Source organism: Mobula birostris, chromosome 3 (genome assembly GCF_030028105.1).
Source record: "Mobula birostris isolate sMobBir1 chromosome 3, sMobBir1.hap1, whole genome shotgun sequence".
In the NCBI taxonomy this organism is placed as follows: Eukaryota; Metazoa; Chordata; class Chondrichthyes; order Myliobatiformes; family Myliobatidae; genus Mobula; species Mobula birostris.
In genome coordinates, this window is record NC_092372.1 from 121,539,272 (window position 1) to 121,559,872 (window position 20,601).

At 42.9% G+C, this 20,601-nt stretch overlaps 1 protein-coding gene across 4 annotated transcripts in view; it reads right to left on the bottom strand.

Moving 5' to 3' along the window:
• Positions 1-7,445: 7,445 nt before the first annotated feature.
• Positions 7,446-20,601, bottom strand: part of LOC140195246 (F-actin-monooxygenase mical1-like) — a 174,178-nt gene continuing 161,022 nt past the window's right edge. For all 4 annotated transcript variants that reach the window (XM_072253279.1, XM_072253280.1, XM_072253282.1 and 1 more), the window contains one exon: positions 7,446-10,196. In XM_072253279.1, coding sequence (XP_072109380.1) covers positions 10,000-10,196 — 197 coding nt within the window. In that variant the 3' untranslated portion in view covers positions 7,446-9,999. The remainder of the gene's footprint in view (positions 10,197-20,601) is intronic.

A 20,601-nucleotide genomic window follows, 5' to 3' on the forward strand; every position in this document is an offset into this window, starting at 1 on the left:
AGTGGAGTAAAGGAAATTACAGTGGTATGGGAGAGGAGTTGGCCAAAGTAAATTGGAAGGAGCTACTGGTAGGGATGACAGCAGAGCTGCATGGCATGAATTTCTGGGAAAAATGAGCAAGGTACAGGATAGATGTATTTCAAAAATGAACAAATACTCAAATGGTAAAGTAGTACAATGTGGCTGACATAGGAAGTCAACGTTAATGTAAAAGCAAAAGAGAGAGCATACAACTAAGCAAAAATTAGTGGGAAGATAGGGGATTGGGAAGCTTTTAAAAACCTATAGAAAACAATTAAAAGAATTATTAGGAGGCAAAAGATTGAAATATGAAATCAAAGTGGATAATAAAGGCTTACACACTTGGAAAAAAAAGTAAGTAAATAAATATATAAGTAAGAGATGAGAGTGGATATAGGACCACTTGAAAATGAGGCAGGAGAAACAATAATGGGGGACAAGGAGATATCAGATGAACTAAATGAGTATTTTGCATCAGTCTTCACTGTGGAAGACACCAGCAGTGTGCCAAATGCTGTAGTGTGTGAAGGAAGATAAGTGAGTGCAGTTACAATTACAAGGGAAAGGGTGCTCAAAAAGCTGAAAGACTTAAAGTTACAAAAGTCATCCGGACCATATGAACTGCACCCTAGGGTTCTGAAAGAGATAGTGGTAAGGATTGTAGAGACATTAGAAATGATCTTTCAAAAATCATTGGACTCTGGCATGGTGCTAGAGGAATGGAAAATTGCAAGAAATGAAGGTAGCAGAGAGGAAATTACAGACCAGTTAGCCTGACCTCTGTGGTTGGGAAGATGTTGGGGTCAATTGTTAAGGATGAGGTTGTGGAGTACTCGGTGACACAGGACAAGATAGGATGTAGAAGCACAGAAAACATACGGCACAATACAGGCCCGTTGGCCCACAAAGCTGTGCTGAACATGTCCCCACCTTAGAACTACCTGGGCTTTACCCATAGCCCTTTATTTTTCTAAGCTCCACCAAGTCCAGGAGTCTCATAAAAGACCCTATCATTTCCGCCTCCACTGTCGCCGCCGGCAGCCCATTCCACGCACTCACCACTCTCTGCATAAAAAACTTATCCCTGACATCTCCTTTGTATCTACTTACAAGCACCTTAAAACTGTGCCCTCTCATGCTAGCCATTTCAGCTCTGGGGAGAAGCTTCTGACTATCCACATGATCAATGCCTCTCATTATCTCATACAGCTCTATCAAGTCACCTCTCATCCTCCATCATTCCAAGGAGAAAAGGCCGAGTTCACTTATCCTATTCTCATAAGGCATGCTCCCCAATCCAGGCAACATCCTTGTAAATCTCCTCTGCACCCTTTCTATGTTTTCCACGTCCTTCCTGTAGTGAGGCAACCAGAATTGAGCACAGTACTCCAAGTGCGGTCTGACCAGGGTCCTATATAGCTGCAACAGTACCTCTTGGCTTTTAAACTCAATCCCACGATTGATGAAGGCCAATGTACCGTATGCCTTCTTAACCACAGAGTCAACCTGCGTAACAGCTTTGAGTGACCTATGGACTCAGACCCCCAAGATCCCTCTGATCCTCCACACTGCCAAGAGTCATTAATACTATATTCTGCTATTATATTTGACCTACTAAAATGAACCACCTCACACTTATCTGGGTTGAACTCCATCTGCCACTTCTCAGCCTAGTTTTGCATCCTATCAATATCCTGTTGTAACCTCTGACAGCCCTCCACACTATCCACAACACACCTAACCTTTGCGTCATCAGTAAATTTACTAACCCGTCCCTCCACTTCCTCATCCAGGTCATTTATAAAAATCACAAATTGCATGGGGTACCTTAACAAATGCCTTGCTGAAATCCATATACACTACATCTATGGCTCTACCTTCATCAATGTGTTTCCTCACATCCTCAAAGAATTCAATCAGGCTCGTAAGGCACGACCTGCCTTTGACAAAGCTATGCTGACTATTCCTAATCATATTATGCCTCTCCAAATGTTCGTAAATCCTGCCTCTCAGGATCTTCTCCATCAACTTACCAACCACCGAAGTAAGACTCACTGGCCTGTAAGTTCCTGGGCTATTTCTACTCCCTTTCTTGAATAAGGGAACAACATCCGCAACCTTCCAATCCTCCTGAGCCTCTCCTGTCCTCATTGATGATGCAAAGATCATCACCAGAGGCTCAGCAATCTCCTCCCTCGCTTCCCACAGTAGCCTGTGGTACATCCTGTCCAGTCCCGGTGACTTATCCAACTTGATGCTCTCCAAAAGTTCCAGCACATCCTCTTTCTTAATATCTACATTCTCAAGCTTTTCAGTCCATTTAAGTCATCCTTACAATCACCAAGATCCTTTTCCGTAGTGAATACTGAAGCAAAGTATTCATTAAGTACCTCTGCTATTTCCTCCGGTTCCATACACACTTTTCTATTGTCACACTTGATTGGTCCTATCCTTTCACGTCTTATCCTCTTGCTCTTCACATACTTGTAGAATGCCTTGGGGTTTTCCTTACTCTTGTCCAGCAAGGCCTTCTCATGGCCCCTTCTGGCTCTCCTAATTTCATTCTTAAGCTCCTTCCTGCTAACCTTATAATCTTCTGGATTCATATCATTACCTAGTTTTTTGAACCTTTCATAAACTCTTCTTTTCTTCTTGACTAGATTTACAACAGCCTTTGTGCACCACAGATCTTGTACCCTACCATCCTTTCCATGTCTCGTTGGAATGTACCTACTCAGAACCCCACGCAAATATCCCCTGAACATTTGCCATATTTCTTCAGTACGTTTCCCTGAGAACATCTGTTTCCAATTTATGCTTCCAATTTCCTGCCTGATAGCCTCATAATTCCCCTTACTCCAATTAACCATTTCCCTAACTTGTCTGTTCCTATCCCTCTCCAATGCTATGGTAAAGGAGATAGAATTGTGATCACTATCTCCAAAATGCTCTCCCACTGTGAGACCTGACACCTGACCAGGTTCATTTCCCAATACCAGATCAAGTACAGCCTCTCCTCTTGTAGGCTTATCTACATATTGTGTCAAGAAACCTTTCTGAACACACCTAACAAACTCAACCCCATCTAAACCCCTCATTCTAGGGAGATGCCAATCAATATTTGGGAAATTAAAATCTCCCACCACAACAACCCTGTTATTATTACACCTTTCCAGTATCTGGCTCCCTATGTGCTCCTGGATGTCCCTGTTACTATTGGGTGGTCTATAAAAAACACCCAGTAGAGTTATTGACCCCTCCCTATTCCTAACTTCCACCCACAGAGACTCCGTAGACAACCCCTCCATGACTTCCTCCTTTTCTGCCACCGTGACACTATCTCTGATCAGCAGTGCCACGCCCCCACCTCTTTTGCCTCCCTCCCTGTCCTTTCTGAAACATCTAAAGCCTGGCACTTGAAGTAACCATTCCTGCCCCTTCACCATCCAGGTCTCTGTAATGGCCACAACATCATAGCTCCATGTGCTGATCCATGCTCTATGCTCGTCTGCTTTAGTCATGATACTCCTCGCATTAAAATAGACACATCTAAAACCATCGGTCTGAGCACGTCCCTTCTCTATCACCTGCCTATCCTCCCTTTTGCACTGCCTCCAAACTTTCTCTATTTGTGAGCCAACCTCCCTTTCCTCTGTCTCTTCAGTTCGGTTCCCACCCCCCAGCAATTCTAGTTTAAACTCTCCACAATAGCATTAGCAAACCTTCCTGCCAGGATATTGGTCCCCCTCGGATTCAAGTGCAACCTGTCCATTTTGTACAGGTCACACCTGCCCCAGAAGAGATCCCAATGATCCAGAAATCTGAATCCCTGCCCCCTGCTCCAATCCCTCAGCCACACATTTATCCTCCACCTCATTCTATTCCTATACTCACTGTCGCATGGCACAGGCAGTAATGCCGAGATTACTACCTTTGAGGTCCTGCTTCGCATCTTTGGTTTCAACATGGTTTCCATAAGGGAAAATCTTGCCTGACAGATCTGTTGGAACTCTTTGAGTAGATTACAAGTAGAATAGATAAATGGGGATGCAGTGGATGTTGTATATTTGGACTTTCAGAAAGCTTTCAACAAGTTGCCACACATGAAGCTGCTTACCAAGTTAAGAACTGTGGTATTACAGGAAACTTAATGGCATGGTTAGAGCATTGGCTGATTGGTCTGAGGCAGCAAGTGGAAAAGGATCCTTTTCTGGTTGGCTACCAATGACTAGTTGTGTTCCACAGGGACTGGTGTTGGGACCACTTCTTTTTATGCTGCATATAAATGATTTAGATGATGGATTAGATGGCTTTGTTGCCAAGTTTGCAGACGATAGGAAGATTGGTGGAGGAGCAGGTAGTGTTGAGGAAACAGGAAAGCCACAGAAGGACTTAGACAGATTAGGAGAATGGGCAAAAAAGTGCCAGATGAAATACAATGTTGGAAGATGCATGGTCATGCAATTTGGTGGAAGAAATAAATGTACAGACTATTTTCTAATCAGGGAGGAAATCCAAAAATCTGAGATGCAAAGGGACGTGGGAGTCCTTGTGCAGAACACCCTGAAGGTTAACTTGCAGGTTGAGTTGGTAGTGAGGAAGGCAAATGTAATGTTCACTTTCATTTCAAGAGGTCTAGAACACAAGTGTAGGGATGTGCAGAGGCTTTATAAGGCACTGGCAAGGCCTCACCTTGAGTATTGTGAACAGTTTTGGGCTCCTCATCTATGAAAAGGTATGCTGGCATTTGGGGAGGGGGGTGGGTTTCAGGAATGAAAGGGTTATCATACGAAGAATGTTTGATGCCTCAGCGTCTGTACTTGCTGGAAGTTAGAAGGATGGAACCTTTCGAATGTTGAAAGCCTAGACAGAGTAGATGTGGAAAGGATGTTTCCCATGATGGGGGAGTCTAAGACAAGAGGGCACCGCTTCGGGATAGAGAGGCATCCATTTAACACAGAGATGCAGAGAAATTTCTTTAGCCAGAGGGTGGTGAATTTGTGGAATTGTTGCCACATGCATCTGTGGAGGCCAGGTCATTGGGTGTATTTAAGACAGAGATTGATAGGTTCTTGAATGGACATGGCATCAAAGATTATGGAGAGAAGGCTGGGGAGTGGGGCTGAGAGGGGAAAAAAGGATGAGCCGTGATTGAATGGCGGAACAAATTCGATGGGCCAAATGGCCTAATTCTGCTTCTATGTCTTAAGGTCTTATCATTGTTGTTTCATTTATTCCTCTCTTCATCCGCTCATATATTTCTATTGGTCTTTCTTAAGCAGTATTCGGGTGATCCCAAAGATTATCCATTCCTGGTCTCCGTCCGGAGGAATGAATCCAATTGGTTATCTACTCCCTGCCTCCACAGACGGGAGATGATTCCGGCAGGTTACCCGCTCCTGGAAATCCAGAGCAACACACACAGAATGCTAGCAACACACATCAAAGTTGCTGGTGAAGGCAGCAGGCCAGGCAGCATCTCTAGGAAGAGGTACAGTCGACGTTTCAGGCCGAGACGAGGAATTCAGTAGGCTGGGCAGTGTCTATGGAAATGAATCGACATTTTAGGCTGAGACCTTTCTGGAAAGGAAGGGTGAAGACTTCAGAATAAAGTGAGGGGAGGGGAGGGGAAGGAGTATAACTGGAAGGTGATAGGTGAGGCCAGGCGGTGGGAAAGGTTACTGGCTGGAGAAGAGGAGAGTGGACCAAAGAAGAAAGGGAAGGAGGAGGGGACCCAGGGGGAGGTGAAACGAAGTAGAAGACCAGAGTGGGGAACAGAAGAGGAGCATCCGAAATGATGCTGGAAAAACCTCTAACTCCTGCCCTGGAAGCTTGCTGAAACTGAGTGTCAGTGACAGGAGGGCAGCAGTTCTAAAATGACTCACTTTCCTGACGTACATAAATGTGTCTACCTGGGCCTAATCAACCACCTCAGAATCCATAAACTGAGCGGAAGAAGGTCACCATCATCCCATAGGGGTACAGTGGAAGTTGGACAGTTCCCATGCACCATCTGATCAAAACTGGGAGCTTTTTGCTTTGTCTGGATCAGCTCCAGTAATGTGAAATGGAAAATTACAAACAGCAAGAAATACTTTGCATCTGATGTGGAGTGGGTACTTCTTGTGCATTCCTGACTTGACATTTTTCAACTGTTTCCATGAACTTCAGATGTAAACGAACCCTGGCATCCAAATGACTATTTCAACGTGTGAAACAAGTTAACATGTCAGCAACTTTATACACAGTTAACTTATTAGATGGGTATTTGACTGAACATCCGTTCACCCTGGATCCAAAAAGCAGCATCAGTTTCACTGTCGACTTGGTTAGTTTCCTCTGATTACCATATGTATTTAGGTTATCTTAATAGTGCCTCTGAGATAACTGCCAGAGCTACTGCTGGAATTAGTTAGCACTGTAATTAAATGAACTGCACATTATGAGCCGATTTACTAAAGTGTTAGTTGAAACAGGGTGTAGTCAGTGTAAAACTGACCATTTGATGTTTCTACTGGTCTCACCTAACACAAGTGTATAGACCATAAGATAAGACATAGATATAGTGAGATATAGAAGGCATATGACATGCTCAACTTCATTGCTCAGGTCATTGAGTATAGAAGTTTGAGTCATATTGTAGCTGTATAAAACTTTAGGTGGGCCTACAAGGAGGAAATGGAAGCTTTGGAGAGAGTTCAGAAAAGGTTTAGCAGGATATTGCCTAGATTGGAACTATGAGAGGTTGGACTGAAAGACAACCTGATAAATTATCAGGAGCACAGATCGAGTCAATAGGAGTCATTTTTCTAAGTCCGAAATGTCAAATGGTAGAAGACACGAGTTCAAAGTGAGGAGGGGAAAATTTAAAAGACATTTACAAGGTCAATTTAGTTCATTTTAAAGAGTGGTAGATAACTGAAATGATACTGTTTGAGGCATTTAAGGAGGCACATAAACGTGCAGAAAATTAGGGAGATACAGATCATGTGCTTAGGTTACATTGGTTCATGATCAGCACAGACATTGCAGGTCCCAGGGCCTGAACCGGTACTGCACTGTTCTGTTTGGTGAAGCTGAACATTAGCTCTTTGATGCTTCATACCTCTCTTTGAAACAAACTCAGTGATTAATTTTTAATGTTCAATGCCGTTAACACATCAACTCAATAGTTGCAACCTAAAATAAATGTTATAACTGGGAATTTTGACGTGCAATGTTTGAACTGGATTCTGGGGTGATTGTGTAACTAATAGCAGTTTGCGATAGGCAAAATGCCACAGTTAGTGAATGTACTGGAACAAACAGATGAGGTGCGACCCTTTAGTCAGGAATTCCTGTGTACGAAACAACACTTCCACTGTGGCAAAACTTCAAAAAGTCAATCAACTGCAAAGGAAAATAATTAATCAAAAACATTTCATGTTTATTTCTGCGCTTTTAATTCAAATGTTTTCAACATTATACAATTCAAAAATAAAGTCCTTTTCCGGAGTGAAATGCAATGATGACCATTTCTGGTTGGGGGTGAGGAGGTGGGAGGGGGGAGGGGAGTTACTTTCAGGATTAAGTTGCCCTTACAATCCACATCATGTGCGCAGAATGACATTATTCCCTGTGTGATGCTTCTTTCACATAATTCCTGACCCTCCCACCACACCAACTCATCTTTTCTCCAAGAATAACACAGAAATTCCCACCACAGTACTGGCCTGGGTCACCTGCTTTCTGAAGCCCTTATCTCTAAAGTCCCTGCTCATCTCACCAAGTCCTGAAAACACCTCAATGGGACAAGGGCTCTGTTGCCTCTTTACCTGTAGGCCTCCTTTCTCTATCCCATCCCTGACCACTACATCGACCAATCTGGCCTGTGCCAATCCCCTAGAATGAGAACCAACTCGGACGGGCAACCAGGCAGCATCTTTTCAGTTAAGAAAATGGTCAATGCCCTTTCGGACGCACCCATGCGTGGCAATGGGGTCAGCTACCAGCGTGGTGCCCTGCTCCAATGAGCATATGCAATGTAAGCTTTTGGATGCACTGGAAGTTCTAGGCCGCAGTTCTCCATACACTGAACCCACAAATCAAACCTGTGAGGTGGGGCACAACAGCCAAGGGTTCTACAGGATTATTGGGGTTAATGTTGATGTGAGTGTAATAATGGGATTGATTTCCCTTTCTGTTTTGGCTGAGGGCGAGAACTTTGAGCTACTGTAAGAGATGTTTCTTCTAATGTTGCTGGTGGGAAATTGAGGAAGTTTAAGCTGTTGGAAGGTAGCATCAAGCTGGTCACACGGGGGAAATTATAATAAATAAATAGAATTCAATGAAATGAATGAACAAATCTGGAGACAGCAAACACACAGCTAGGATGCACAAGACTTTTGCACAGTACCATATTTGTCAACGTGGAGTGGAGAGCGAGTTTGTAAATCTGGTGGGAGGAAAGGATATTGGGAATAATGAGTGTGGAGTGGGGTGTGGGACACGTAGCAGAGCAGGAATGTCAGGGCAGGGGGTGGGAGTGGCATGGGTGCAGACACACCCAGCTCTGAGACACCAGGCAAGGTCATTTGATTCCAAACAATTGGTTGATTAATAATTACAGAACATGTCTCTGGTACTTCCTGCCCCCTAACAACTCTCAGTCCACGATTGAGACCCATATTGGAATCAGGTTTATCATAACTCACTTCAGTCATGAACTTTTTTTGTGGCAGTACAGTGCAATATATAAAATTACTACAGTACTATACAAAAGTCTTAGGCACCCTATCTCTCTCATATTCAAGAACTTAGTAATACTGGGTACAGTGCTGGTCACATTACTGACGTGATGTCATTAGAGAAGGTCTAGAGATTTAAGATCATGTTGTTTACAGCCATGTGAAAAGACTAGCTAGGCTGGAGTTGTTTTGATTAGAGCATTAAATATTTTGTAGTTTTAATAAATATATTTGAAATTACAGGATTCCGAGACAAGGCAAAGAGGAAGTAGTTATTCCTGATGGCAAAATAGCCAAACTAGCAGAATGGATTTAAGAGCAAATTGAAATTAAAAAACCACAGTTAATGGAAATCTGAAATAAAAATAGAAAAATAAGCCAGCAAATATTTTTGAAAAGAGAAACAGTTTATATTTCAAGTCTAAGAACCTGGAAAGAGTAAACAAGTTTAGTTCTCAGTAGCAGAGAAGTTGGGAGAAAACTCCCAATCCTGATGGTTAGTCTCACACTGATGTTAATTTTGTTTCTCTTTCTACTGATGCAGCTTGTCTTGCTGTGTTTCAAGCACTTTGATTTTATAGTATTGATTTACAGTTTAACCAAAAAACAAAGAAAAACTGTAGATGCTGGAAATAAAAGCAAACCGTTGGCCAGAATATTGAGGATAACTTTCTACTCCTCTTCAAGAGCTGTGTGGGATGTTTTGTGTGGGAGAAGGGAGCAGACTCATCTGAATAAAGTTCTGGAGTGCTAAATTCATCCTCAAAGTAGGTTAGAACATGAACGGGTTTGACCCACACTGTGAAAACATGGCGATCACATTCTCTGGGTTGTGTGTGAACAGGCTCACAGCATCACCTGGTAAGGCAGATGAGCCACATGCAGTGCACTACATTACCTCAAACATAATTTATACATAAAGAAAAAATAGTTTGCAATAATTTAGAAGACAGCACTTATCTTGTTGGGTTCAAGTTCCCACGACCCTTCACTGCACTGGAAAGAGCGGATGATAAGAGGGACCTAGAACCAATGCTGATGCTAGAAATGTCTGTGGTTCAGTGAGGGGAAATAAAACCATGATTTTAATAAAAAGGAAAAATTATTGAGGAGCACTCTTATAAAATAATTTCTCAAAATATGTTGCTTAAAATTTCTTTCAATAATTATGGAAGCTGAGGTGTCCTTTCATGGATATTCAGAGGCATGGCTTTGTCTTGGAACATCACTCCCATCTGAGGCTGAAGAGTGATCATGTCCAGGCAATGGAGGAACTGGTGGAGAGATCTCTGGCTGCAGCTCCTGGAACAAAGACGGCGTGTGGCTCCTGCTCCTGGAGTCTCTGCTCCTCCAAGAATGTCACCAACTTGTCCCTCATCTTCACCACCTCAATCATCTCCTTGAAAAGCCTCTCCTCTTCAAGATGGTCCTCCTTTGACTTCTTTGATGCTGTAATGTGCAGAGGCAACATTTGGGTTAATTTTTTTAGTATTTGTGCACTATTTTAGAATTGTTCGGTAAAATACTCATTTTGATGATGCTAAGTTCAAGACAGCCTGGAAACAGACCAAGATTTGTGATGTGGGATGCACCTGTACCTGCTTCCAATTTCATTAATCCGCTAATTAACATGATTGCAGTCACCATGAAATCAGAGGTTCATAGTACTCACTTTAATTATGGAGTCAACACTTAAATCTTGCTTGTACTACTTTCACTAAAATTTCTGTATTTTACAATCTAAACCAGGGGTTCCCAACCTTCTTGATACCATGGACCAATGCCATTAAGCAAAGGGTCTGTGGACTCCAGATTAGGAACCCCTGATCTAAACGGTTGAGTCATTGTGCATCGTGGCTGGATTGATGCAAGTTGTGAGCGGACAGAATGAGCTGTCTTGGAGGCTGAGTGAAGGAGGTGGAGCGAACACACTCCAAGACAAGACTGGAGGCATGGTACAGAAACTGAAAAGGAGTGATAGGTGCTGTCTACAAGAAGCACTGTGGGATGTGTGATGGTTGTGAGAAATCAATGTGACAACAAAATAAATGACTAATCTGATCTTCAGGGTGTGTGGTCGCTTTCCAGTGTCAGTTACCTGATGGAATCCTATTTCACAGGTGATCCAAGGCCACAGCAAGGTGCAGGGATAAACACTGAAGTGGAAGCTGCTGCATGATGCAGAGGGACACAAAACAAAAAGGCTGCAAATAATGTGGAAGGTAATTTTAAAATATTTTAAATGCAAGTCCAGCAATCAGAAATCGAGTGGAAAGTCCTTAATTCATGTTCGTTAGGGAATAGAGATTATAGCATTGTGAATGTCAGGAGTAGAGGATGTTCAGCCTATTCTAATGGCTAGTTGTAAGAAAGATGCCAAATCTAATTCCAGTGTTCAGCAACAGGTCCACAATCCTGCAGGTCACATCACAAAGTGCACAGTCAACTAGATTTTAAATATGATGAGGGTTCCAGCCTGAGTCCAGAGCATTAAACTTCCCTCTAATCATTCTACAAATGTAATTCAAGATCCAACTAAATTATAAATAATCTATAATCTCTGTTTTTTACTTCGTCGCTGAGGGAAATCAGTCAACCGTTTACCCCTTATTCTGAAACTCTGCTTCTGGACATCACAGCTGAAACATTGTCCTTCCGTTCCTTGTGTCAAGCCTGTAAGAATTTAATGTTCACACCTCAATTTAAATTTAATGAGTCCACCTCACCCCACATTTTCCTAAACTGGAGAATATAAACCCAGTCTTGTCACATAACAAACCCACCTTCCCAGAAATCAATCAGGTGACCACTCACCATACTCCTTCAGTCACAGGTATGTCCTTCCCAAGGTAGGAGGGCCAGAGCAGTACACGATATTCCACATGGACTTTCCAAACAACACCAGTTTGATTTTAAATTCTCTTGCAATTAAGACCAATGTACACTAAACCTCCTGGTTGAAAACTGTACCTGAAGTTAACATGCAGCAAATCTTGAGTATAAAATGCAAACCCCTCCAAATACTAATATCGTTCAAATTCTCAAAAATATTTTTACCTTTTTTTCTGAAGTGGATTCCTTTACACATTATATTCCATCTACCCCTTCACCAAACCTATCTACATCTCCCTGAAGCTTCTCTACATATTCCCTAGCAACATGCACTTTGTATCATCCTCAAATCTAGCTCTAGCACAACGCTTTACAGTACCAGCAACCTGGGTTCAATACCTGATGCTGTCTGTAAGGAGTTTGTACGTTCTCCCCGTAACCATGCAGGTTTCCTCCAGGTGCTCTGGTTTCCTCCCACAGTCCAAAGACATGGTAGCTTAATTGGTCATTGTAAATCCTCCCATGATTAGGAAAGGGTTAAATCAGAGGTTGCTGGGCAGAACGGCTTGAAGGGCCTATTCCACATGATGGGGATGGGGAGAAGGGAGAAAATAAACTCGATATTGCCATCAGAAACACTGATATAGATTGTGTGCAGCTGGGCCCCTGGGCAATCCATGTGTCACTGCCTTATACACATTAACTAATCCCTACTCTATACCAGTAATATTATCACAATATCACACACTTTATATTATCTCATGTGCACCTGATCACTGGCCATCTGAAAGTACAAATGCAAACAAACTGATTCACCCTTATCTGTTCTGCTAGCTACAACATGAAAACATTACAATACATTTGTCAGACACAAATCTCTTTCATGAATCCTTGCTGATGCTGCAGTTTTGCACCTGCCGGTGTCAGGCTTTCTGGAATACAGCAGCCCCTGTCTCCTGCGCTCCACTTAAACTCAATCCCTACTAACCAAATAGGAAGTCTGTAATTCCAGCCACAGAGCAGGGGGAGACTGTAATCACTGGGCAGCTGGTGGAACCTCTCCCATGTTACCGGGGAGTTGTGTTGGGATTTTGGACAAAGTGGCTGGCTTTGGATGAACTGGCTGATGGGATAGGGAAAGGGGAAGGGTGAATAGGAACTGTAGGGAAGCAATCAGCTGAAGGACAGAGGGAAAAGGAACAAGCACAAGACAAATTAAGGGGGATGGAGTTGAGAGCAAGGGAGGGGTTTGAGGAAAATTATTAGTGGAAATAAGACTGGGGGAGGGGGGAGTGAAGGGAGAGAGAGAGAGAGGATTAAGGTAATGAATTTGGATAAGACTGTTGTGACCCTCTGCACATACATGGTGTGTGCAACAGACTTGGATTCCAATCATTCTTCCTCTCTGTCAACTACAAAGCTAAATTCTGTGTCACCTGCAAAATCCTTTATCATGTTCCTGCATCTAGGTCCAAGTTGTTTATATATAGAACAAAGCATACTAGTCACGCCCTTCCAATTACGGGAACGCCCATCAACCATTACCATTTGCTTCATGTTATTGTGTCGGTCTGGATCCAGTCTGCACTCCCCTTGGATCCCTTGGGCTTTTGCTTTGTTACCAGCCTGCTATGTCAAACTATGTCAAAAACATCAAATGTACTGCCCTCTTCAATCCTCCTTGTCATCACCACAAAGCAATCATTAAAATCAGTCAGGCACCTTGTTTCCTTAACAAACCCATGCAGGATGACCCTGCATTTCAATAATTTACCCTCCCACTAAAGTTTAACACAGCAATTGTCCAGTCTATTCCCTTCATCCCTTTGTGAAGAGAGTGATATTAGCAGTCCTCTGTCACAGTGCTGAAACCAGGAAGAGTGGAAAAATTGTAGTCAGTTTCCTTCCTTGCTGTTTTTAATGGCCTGAGATCATTTATATATGGGCCAGAGATTTGCTATTCCTCAGAGATGATAAAGCTCTGAAAACCACTTCTTTTGCTGTGATCATCTCATGCAACACTGCCCACTCATTCCTGCCACATACAACAATTTTACATAATGTTACTTGCTGACGAAGGCATTTGCAAAATCTTCATTCAGAACCTTATTCACAGCCTCTGTCTCCAGAGGTTACATTTTTGACCATTATAAGCTCTAAACGTACTTGAAGCCTCTAGATAACTTATTTTTTCAAAGCTCTCTGTATTCCTAATTTCAGTACAATGTTCATCAAAGTTGCTGGTGAACGCAGCAGGCCAGGCAGCATCTCTAGGAAGAGGTACAGTCGACGTTTCGGGCTGAGACCCTTCGTCAGGACTAACCGAAGGAAGAGTGAGTAAGAGATTTGAAAGTGGGAGGGGGAGGGGGAGATCCAAAATGATAGGAGAAGACAGGAGGGGGAGGGATGGAGCCAAGAGCTGGACAGGTGATTGGCAAAAGGGATACGAGAGGATCATGGGACAGGAGGCCCAGGGAGAAGAAAAAGGGGGGGGGGTAAGAAAACAGAGGATGGGCAAGGGGTATAGTGAGGGGGACAGAGGGAGAAAAAAGAGAGAGAGAAAAAGAATGTGTGTATATAAATAAATAACGGATGGGGTACGAGGGGGAGGTGGGGCATTAGCGGAAGTTTGAGAAGTCGATGTTCATGCCATCAGGTTGGAGGCTACCCAGACGGAATAAAAGAAAAGATGAAGCCACACTCAGGTTGGAGGAACAATACCTTATATTCCTTCTGGGTAGCCTCCAACCTGATGGCATGAACATCGACTTCTCTAACTTACACTAGTGCCCCACCTCCCCCTCGTACCCCATCTGTTATTTATTTTTATACACACATTTTCTCTCACTCTCCTTTTTCTCCCTCTGACTATACCCCTTACCCATCCTCTGGGTTCCCCCCCACCTTGTCTTTCTCCCCGGACCTCCTGTCCCATGATCCTCTCATATCCCCTTTGCCAATCACCTGTCCAGCTCTTGGCTCCATCCCTCCCCCTCCTGTCTTCTCCTATCATTTTGGATCTCCCCCTCCCCCTCTCAAATCCCTTACTCACTCTTCCTTCAGTTAGTCCTGACGAAGGGTCTCGGCCTGAAACGTCGACTGTACCTCTTCCTAGAGATGCTGCCTGGCCTGCTGCATTCACCAGCAACTTTGATGTGTGTTGCTTGAATTTCCAGCATCTGCAGAATTCCTGTTGTTTTTGTTTTTGTTTCAGTATAATGTTCTCTTTTTTGAACTCCAGACCCGCAAGGGCTGTAGGTTGAAACTTTGAAGTACAGCTTATTTTGGCAAGGATGAAAATGGGCCATCATAAATGAGTCTGTGCATGCCTGATTCTGGAAAGACATTAGCAGTGCCAATGCCAATAGTGAATGGAAATGCTCAGTACTATTTGCAATGGGCACAATTTAACTGGGAAGCAATTACTACTGTGAATGTGAATTTATACACAAATTGCACATCATTGTTCAACTTATTATATTAAAACGCTGAGAGCTGTAGAATGGTAGGTAGACAATAATGGAAAGTAGAGGTTTATTGTACAAAATATCCTTCAATGAAGGTACTAATGTTACACAATAGGTTGGCATTTCTAATGGAAATTCCCTTGTTACATAGTGGTACTGCTCAGTTATGAATCAATAGGAATAGAATTCACTCTACAGTGATGGGACCGTAAGATATAGGAACAGAATTAGGCCATTTGTCCCATCAAGTCCATATATAACCATATAACAATTACAGCATGAAACAGCACATCTCGGCCCTTCTAGTCTGTGCCGAACACTTACTCTCACCTAGTCCCACCGACCTGCACTCAGCCCATAATCCTCCATTCCTTTCCTGTCCATATAGCTATCCAATTTAACTTTAAATGACAATATCGAACCTGCCTCAACCATTTCTACTGGAAGCTCATTCCACACAGCTACCATGCTCTGAGTAAAGAAGTTGCCCCTCATGTTACCCCTAAACTTTTGCCCTTTAACTCTCAACTCATGTCCTCTTGTTTGAATCTCCCCTGCTCTCAATGGAAAAAGCCTATCCACGTCAACTCTATCTATCCCCCGCATAATTTTAAACACCTCTATCAAGTCCCCCCTCACCCTTCTATGCTCCAAAGAATAAAGACCCAAAGTCATCTCTGTAACTTAGGAGATGAAACCCAGGCAACATTCTAGTAAATCTTCTCTGTACTCTCTCTATTTTGTTGACATCTTTCCTATAATTCAGTGTCCAGAACTGCACACAATACTCCAAATTTGGCCTTACCAATGCCTTATACAATTTTAACATTACATCCCAACTCCTATACTCAATGCTCTGATTTATAAAGGCCAGCATACCAAAAACTTTCTTCACCACCCTATCCACGAGATTCCATCTTCAGGGAACTATGCACCATTATTCCTAGATCCCTCTGTTCTACAGCATTCTTCAATGTCCTACCATTTACCATGTATGTCCTATTTTGATTAGTCCTACCAAAATGTAGCACCTCACATTTATCAGCATTAAACTCCATCTGCCATCTTTCAGCCCACTCTTCTAACTGGCCTAAATCTCTCTGCAAGCTTTGAAAACCTACTTCATTATCCACAACACCACCTATCTTAGTATCATCTGCATATTTCCTAATCCAATTTACCACCCCATCATCCAAATCATTAATATATATGACAAACAACATTGGACCCAGTACAGATCCCTGAGGCACACCACTAGTCACCGGCCTCCAACCTGACACACAGTTATCCACCACTACTCTCTGGCATCTCCCATCCAGCCACTGCTGAATCCATTTTACTACTTCAATATTAATACCTAACGATTGAACCTTCCTAACTAACCTTCCGTGTGGAACCTTGTCAAAGCCCTTAATGAAGTCCACACAGACAACATCCACCGCTTTACCCTCGTCAACTTTCCTAGTAACCTCTTCAAAAAATTCAATAAGATTTGTCAAACATGACCTTCCACGCACAAATCCATGTTGACTGTTCCTAATCAGACCCTGTCTATCCAGATAATTATATATACTATCTCTAAGAATACTTTCCATCAATTTACCCACCACTGACGTCAAACTCACGGGCCGATAATTGCTAGGTTTACTCTTAGAACCCTTTTTAAACAATGAACAACATGAGCAATATGCCAATCCTCCAGCACCATTCCCGTTTCTAATGACATTTGAAATACTTCTGTCAGAGCCCCTGCTATTTCCACACTAACTTCCCTCAAGGTCCTAGGGAATATCCTGTCAGGACCTGGAGACTTATCCACTTTTATATTCCTTAAAAGTGCCAGTACTTCCTCTTCTTTAATCATCATAGATTCCATAACTCCCTACCTGTTTCCCTTATCTTACACAATTCAATATCCTTCTCCTTAGTGAATACCGAAGAAAAGAAATTGTTCAAAATCCACCCGCCCCCATCTCTTTTGGCACATAGCCGTCCACTCTGATTCTCTAAGGGACCAATTTTATCCCTCACTATCCTTTTGCTATTAATATAACTGTAGAAACCCTTTGGATTTATTTTCACCTTACTTGCTAAAGCAACCTCATATCTTCTTTTAGCTTTTCTTATTTCTTTCTTAAGATTCTTTTTACATTCTTTATATTCCTTGAGCACCTCATTTACTCCATGCTGCCTATACCTATTGTAGATATCTCTCTTTTTCTGAACCAAGTTTCCAATATCCCTGGCTCTCTCGAACTTTTGACCTTCCTTTCAACCTAACAGGAACATAAAGATTCTGTACCCTCAAAATTTCACCTTTAAATGACCTCCATTTCTCTGTTACATCCTTCCCATAAAACAAATTGTCCCAATCCGCTCCTTCTAAATACATTCGCATCTCCTTAAAGTTAGCCTTTCTCCAATCAAAAATCTCAACACTGGGTCCAGACCTATCCTTCTCCATAATTATATTGAAACTAATGGCATTGTGATCACTGGACCCGAAGTGCTCCCCAACACATACCTCCGTCACCTGACCTATCTCATTCCCTAACAGGAGATCCAACACCGCCCCTTCTCTCGTTGGTACCTCTATGTATTGCTATAAAAAACTATCCTGCACACATTTTACAAACTCCAAACCATCCAGCCCTTTTATAGTATGGGCTTCCCAGTCTATATGTGGAAAATTAAAATCTCCCACAATCACAACCTTGTGCTTACTATAAATATCTGCCATCTCCTTACAAATTTGCTCCTCCAATTCTCGCTCCACATTTGGTGGTCTATAATACACCCCTAGAAGTGTTACTACACTTTTCTCATTCCTCAATTCCACCCAAATTGCCTCCCTAGACGAGCCCTCTAATCTATCCTGCCACAGCACCGCTGTAATATTTTCTCTGACAAGCAATGCAACACCTTCCCCTCTTGTCCCTCCAACTCTATCACACCTGAAGCAATGAAATCCAGGAATATTTAGTTGCCAATCACACCCCTCCTGTAACCATGTTTCACTAATAGCTACCACATCATACTTCCAGGTATCAATCCATGCTTTAATCTCATCCACCTTTCTTATAATGCTCCTAACATTAAAATAAATGCATTTAAGACATTTTCCACCTCTTACTCTCTGTTTATCACTAACGGTGCAAAAAACTTTACTATTTTCTTTTTCTTCTTTCTCCCCTACATCTGTTCCTACACTCTGGTTCCCCTCCCCCCTTGTATCTAGTTTAAATCCACTGGAGCCTCTCTAGCAAATCTACCTGCAAGAATATTTTCCTCCTCCAGTTCAGATGTAAACCGTCCCGCCGGAACAGGCCCCACCTTCCCTGGAAAAATGCCCAATTATCTATAAATCTGAAGCCCTCCCTCCTGCACCGTGTCTTCAGCCATGTATTGATCTGCGCTATCTTACTAATTCTGAACCCACCTGCACGTGGCACTGGTAGCAATCTTGAGATTGCTGTCTTGGAGGTCCTGTCTTTTAACTTGGCGCCTAACTCCTTAAACTCGCCTTTCAGGACCTCCTCACTCTTCCTACCCACCTCATTGGTCCCTACATGGACCACGATATCCGGCTGCTCACCCTCCCTCTTGAGAAAACTGAGAACTCGATCCGAGATATCGCAGACCTTGGCACCAGGGAGGCAACAGACCATATGGGATTCTTGATCTCTTCCACAGAACCTCTTATCTGTCCCCCTAACTATCGAATCCCCTATCACTATTGCTCTCCTCTTTTCCCTCCTTCCCTTCTGAGCTGAGTGTCCCATCTCGGTGCCAGAGACGCAACCACTGCAACTTGTCCCTGGTTAGGTCGTCCCCATCAACAGTATCCAAAATGATATACTTATTATTGGTGGGAACGGCCACAGACTCACTGCACTCTGGCCAAAGAAATTCCTCCTCATCTCAGTCCTAAAAAGATGCCTCCCTTTTTTAAGGCTGTGCCCTCTGGTCTTAGACTGCTCATTCTGTCTATTCCCCTTCCCTCTCCTCACAGTCGCCTAGCTACCTGTCTCCTGACTCTTAGGGGTGACTATCTCCCTGTGACTCCTGTTCATTTCTGCCTCTGCCTCCCAAATGATCCGAAGTTCATCCAGCTCCAGATCCAGTTCCCTAATTCGGTTTGTCAGGAGCTGCAGCTGGATGCACCTTTCGCAGGTGTAGTCATCAGGGACAATTGTGCTCGCCCTGACTTCCCACAGACTGCAAACGGAGCACTCAACTGCCCTAACTGATGCCTCCATTACCTACTCCTAAGGTAATTAAATAAATTTAAGGAACTTACCCGACACTTCATCATGGCTGATCCATTTTCCTTCTCATCCCCATTCTCCTGCCTTCTCCCCATATTCCTTCATACCCTGATCAGTCAAGAACCTTTCAAGCCCTACCTTAAATATACCTAAAGACCTGGCCTCCACAGCCACCTGTGGCAACAAATTCTACAGACTCACTGCACTCTGGCCAAAGAAATTCCTCTTCATCACAGTCCTAAAAAGATGCCCCTCTATTCTAAGGCTGTGCCTCTGGTCTTAGACTCTCCCACCATAGGAAACATCCTCTCCGCATCCACTCTATAAAGGCCTTTCAACACTCAATAGGTTTCAATTAGGTCATCCTTCATTCTTCTGATTTTCAGTGAGTACATGCCCAGAACCAAATGCTCTTCATGTGACGAACTGTTCAATTCTGAACTCATTTTTGTGAACCTTCTTTGAACTCTCACCATTGTTTGAACATCCTTTCTTAAATAAGGGGCCTAAAACTGCTCACAACACTCCAAGTGAGGCCTCACCAGTGCTTTATAAAGCCTCAACATTACATCCTTGCTTTTATATTTTAGTCTTCCTGAAATTAATGCTAACATCGGATTTGTCTTCCTCACCACAGACTCAACCTGCAAAGTAACCTTTAGGGAATCCTGCACAAGCTCTCCCGAGTCCCTTTACATCTCAGATTTTTGAATTTTCTCTCCATTTAGAAAGTAGCCTACCCTTTTATTTCATATACCAAAGTAAATGACCATACACTTCCCAACACTATTATATCTGCCAGTTTTTTGCCCATTTGCTAATCTGTCTAGGTCCTCCTGTAGTCTCTCTGCTTAATCAAAACTACCTGCCCATCCACTTGTCTTTGTACCATCACAAACTTTACAACAAAGCTATCAATTCTATCATCCATGTCATTGGTATACAACACTGGTGTTCTACAGAAGTCCCAACTCAGACCCCTGTAGAACACCACTAGTAACTGGCAGCCAACCAGAAAAGGCTCCCTTTGTTCCCATTCTTTGCCTCCTGCCAATCTGCCACTGCTTTATCCATGCTAGTATCTTTCCTGTAATACCATGGGCTCTTATCTTGTTAAGCAGTCTCATGTGCAGCACCTTGTCAAAGGTATTCTGAAAATCCAAGAGCACAACATCCACCAATTCTCCTTTGTCTATCCTGCTTGTTATTTCCTCAAAGAATTCCCACAGATTTGTTAGGCAAGATTTTCCCTTGAGGAAATCATGATGACAATTTTACCATATGCCT